General features: G+C 30.4%; 1 protein-coding gene across 1 annotated transcript; it reads left to right on the top strand.

The window, feature by feature from the left end:
• The first annotated feature begins 1,684 nt into the window (after positions 1-1,684).
• LOC111287942 (uncharacterized) lies at positions 1,685-2,591 on the top strand. The gene is made up of 3 exons (XM_022878638.2): positions 1,685-1,844; positions 2,036-2,120; positions 2,220-2,591. The coding sequence occupies exons 1-3, from the start codon at positions 1,730-1,732 to the stop codon at positions 2,344-2,346; spliced, it is 327 nt and encodes a 108-aa protein (XP_022734373.1). The 5' UTR covers positions 1,685-1,729; the 3' UTR covers positions 2,347-2,591.
• The last annotated feature ends 341 nt before the right edge of the window (positions 2,592-2,932 follow it).

Here is a 2,932-nt window from a genome sequence, read left to right as displayed (position 1 = left end):
GTCAATGAAAAAATAATTCATTGCAATGGAAAATGAGACATATTTTTTGGAAATTGTTTTTTTTTTTCAAAAGATAAGATAATTTTTAAAAAAATAATTATCTATGAGTAAAATTATTTATGAATGTGATTGAGTATAATTTTATTCAAGTTGGATTGTGTATATGATTTTTTAAAACTCAAACTTAATTTGATTTGACTCAACATTTTATTATATTAATAAATCATATTTTTTTATTTAATTTTAATTAAAATATTAAAATTAAAAAACTTTTAATATTTTAATATTTAATATTTTATAGTTCTACTTAGTTAAGATTTTAAACATAATATTTTAAGTTTGAATTTAATTTGATTTGACTTGAAATATTATTATATTAATAAAATATTTTATTTAATTTTAATTAAAAATAAAAATTAGCATTAAAAGTCTTTTGATATTTCAATTTTAAATATTTTATTTTGTATATTATTAAACATAAATATTTTTAATATTTCAATAATAAATAATGTCATATTATTATTTTAATAATAAATAATAACATATATAATAATATTTTTACTATTTTAATAATTAAGGTTAAATAATATAATAATATTATTTTTTTAATATGAATATTTTTAATAATTTCGTATTATTTTTTAGTTTAAAATATATAATTTATATTTTATTTATTATGATATTTATTCAGTTATTCCCCTTCAATATTTCTCACCTTCTATGCCTAATAATTAGAAGAAAATTAGAGACGATGTCTACGGATTGGTCCTTGGTAGGTTCAAGTTGTGGTGAAAGTTCTGAGTTTGGTGTAAAAAAATTATTGTCGGATCATAACCCAGTTTTTCTATGTGAATATGTGGCGAATTGGCGGCTATGTCCTTCCAGTTCTTTAATAATTGGATATGGAAGTAGCCGGATTGGTCCAATCTACTTGGGAGCCTACTAAAGCTAATAATCGACAAGTTTTGCCAGTGCCCATCTTTTTGAGATACTTGTTGTGCCAAATTGGAGGCTAGAATTGATGCAAATTTGGGTGAAAATGCGAATCGAAAAGATCTGATGAACAGTTGGGTCAATATAGATTAAAAAATGTATTTTGCTAGTGTGAATCAGGGGAAGTAAAAACAGGCTGATCTGACTGCAGACTGCAATATTTTATCACTTTCATTAAATAATTGGTGTCTTTGGTTCTGATGTCTGTTTTCGAGTTTGGCATTTTCTTAGTTCTGATCATGTTAGTGACCCAAGGTTGATCTAAATCTACCTAACATTTTCATACAGGAAAACGTTATCTCAGACCAGTTCATGATGGGTCAACTAGCAAGGGCTCGAGCTAATCCCACCTGATTAGCCTTCAATTAGGATCAAAATTTGATAAAAATTTGGGATGAACCAAGCATTAATGCCATGTAATATGACATAAAGGATAAACATTGAAATCTGAGCAATGAACACCCACAGATTTGCCAATCTTCAAAAAGAAAAAAAAAATCTATACCAACCAACGGTTAAGTAATTAAATTCAACTACCTATCAACGTTGGACCTTCAACGCCCCCAGTGTCAACTACCATTCTTCTCTTATCCAAAAACCAAGAACCAAAGATGACTCAGCTTGAGTCATTTCAAGGGAATCTTTTTTTGTCCTATTAATGCTAAATTTCCAGACATACTTCTCTTCAGGCTTCAGCTGACTCTATTTTTATATTTATATATATATATATATATATATGCCGAGTCTCAATGAACATATAAAGTACTTCGTAGTTCTTCTCTTTATTTGTCTCAAATCCTTCATGGCTGACTTGGATCGTTCCTCTGATGATGTTTCTGTGGATTCCAGAGGTAACCCTTTCTTTAAGTATTGATTTATTTCGGTTGCGTAGCCTTTACTGTTGTTCTTACATTTTAATTTTCAAAACTGATGCTGTTTGTGTCTGGGGTTAATTTTTTTTATATATATAATTGAGTTTTTGCTGTAATTTTATGATCCATGGGCTGGTTTTTAATTGTTTGTTGGGGTATTTGCACTGCAGAGGAATCCAGCCAGGATTCGAAGCTTGAATTTTCAGAAGATGAGGAAACCCTTATCACCAGAATGTTCAATTTGGTTGGAGAGAGGTGGGCTTGCAATTTAACAAGATCTGCTCTGCACTTGAAGCTATTTTGTGACGTGTAAATTAGTTTGTTTGGAACTGAAAAAGATTCAAATTTTTACAGGTGGTCTCTAATAGCTGGGAGAATTCCTGGAAGAACAGCTGAGGAGATTGAGAAGTATTGGACTTCAAGGTACACTACAAGGGAATGCAAGGCCCAAAAATTTGGGTTTCTTCAGTTCAGAACATGAAAAATTTTGTGCATGATTGAGCAAAGTTTGGTTCCAAATGGAATTTACCAGTTTTGTTTTGCTTGGGGGGAGAGAAAACTGCTGTATACATGTAGTTTTCCTTCTAACCAAGTTTGGCCGTGCTATGCTATGTTAATTGAGTTTTCAATTTTCTTGGGACATTTGGTGTTTGTCTATGTAAAAATGAATTTAAAAGTGAAAACCAAGGGCTTGAAAATCTATGTAAATGGAGTATTTTACTTTTATGCCAATGTTTCCAGTCTGCCCGTTACCGGTTATCATGGACAAAAGACTGTTATTTGGGGGAAACTTGATTGCTTTGGACATTTTAATTGATCTTTTGTGACTATATTCATTAATGCAAATGTATACTTAGATAAAATAAGGATCATAGAGAGGTTCAACTAGCAAAATATTACCCTGCTTCAAGGTGCATTAGAGCTCAGATTCCTCAATGAGAAAATCAGGAACAAGACATAAAGACCAATAGAAGAACTTCTTCAATGAGAAAATCAAGAAGTTGAAACTTGGAGTCCCTTTCCATGCTAAGGTTAGACGTACCAGGTGAAAGCACCCATCTCCCAAC

This window comes from Durio zibethinus, chromosome 4 (genome assembly GCF_047325235.1).
Source record: "Durio zibethinus cultivar Kanyao isolate XHJ-2024 chromosome 4, ASM4732523v1, whole genome shotgun sequence".
Taxonomy (NCBI): domain Eukaryota; kingdom Viridiplantae; phylum Streptophyta; class Magnoliopsida; order Malvales; family Malvaceae; genus Durio; species Durio zibethinus.
The sequence above is the reverse complement of the archived record's forward strand: the minus strand, read 5'-3'. Positions and strand labels throughout refer to the sequence as shown.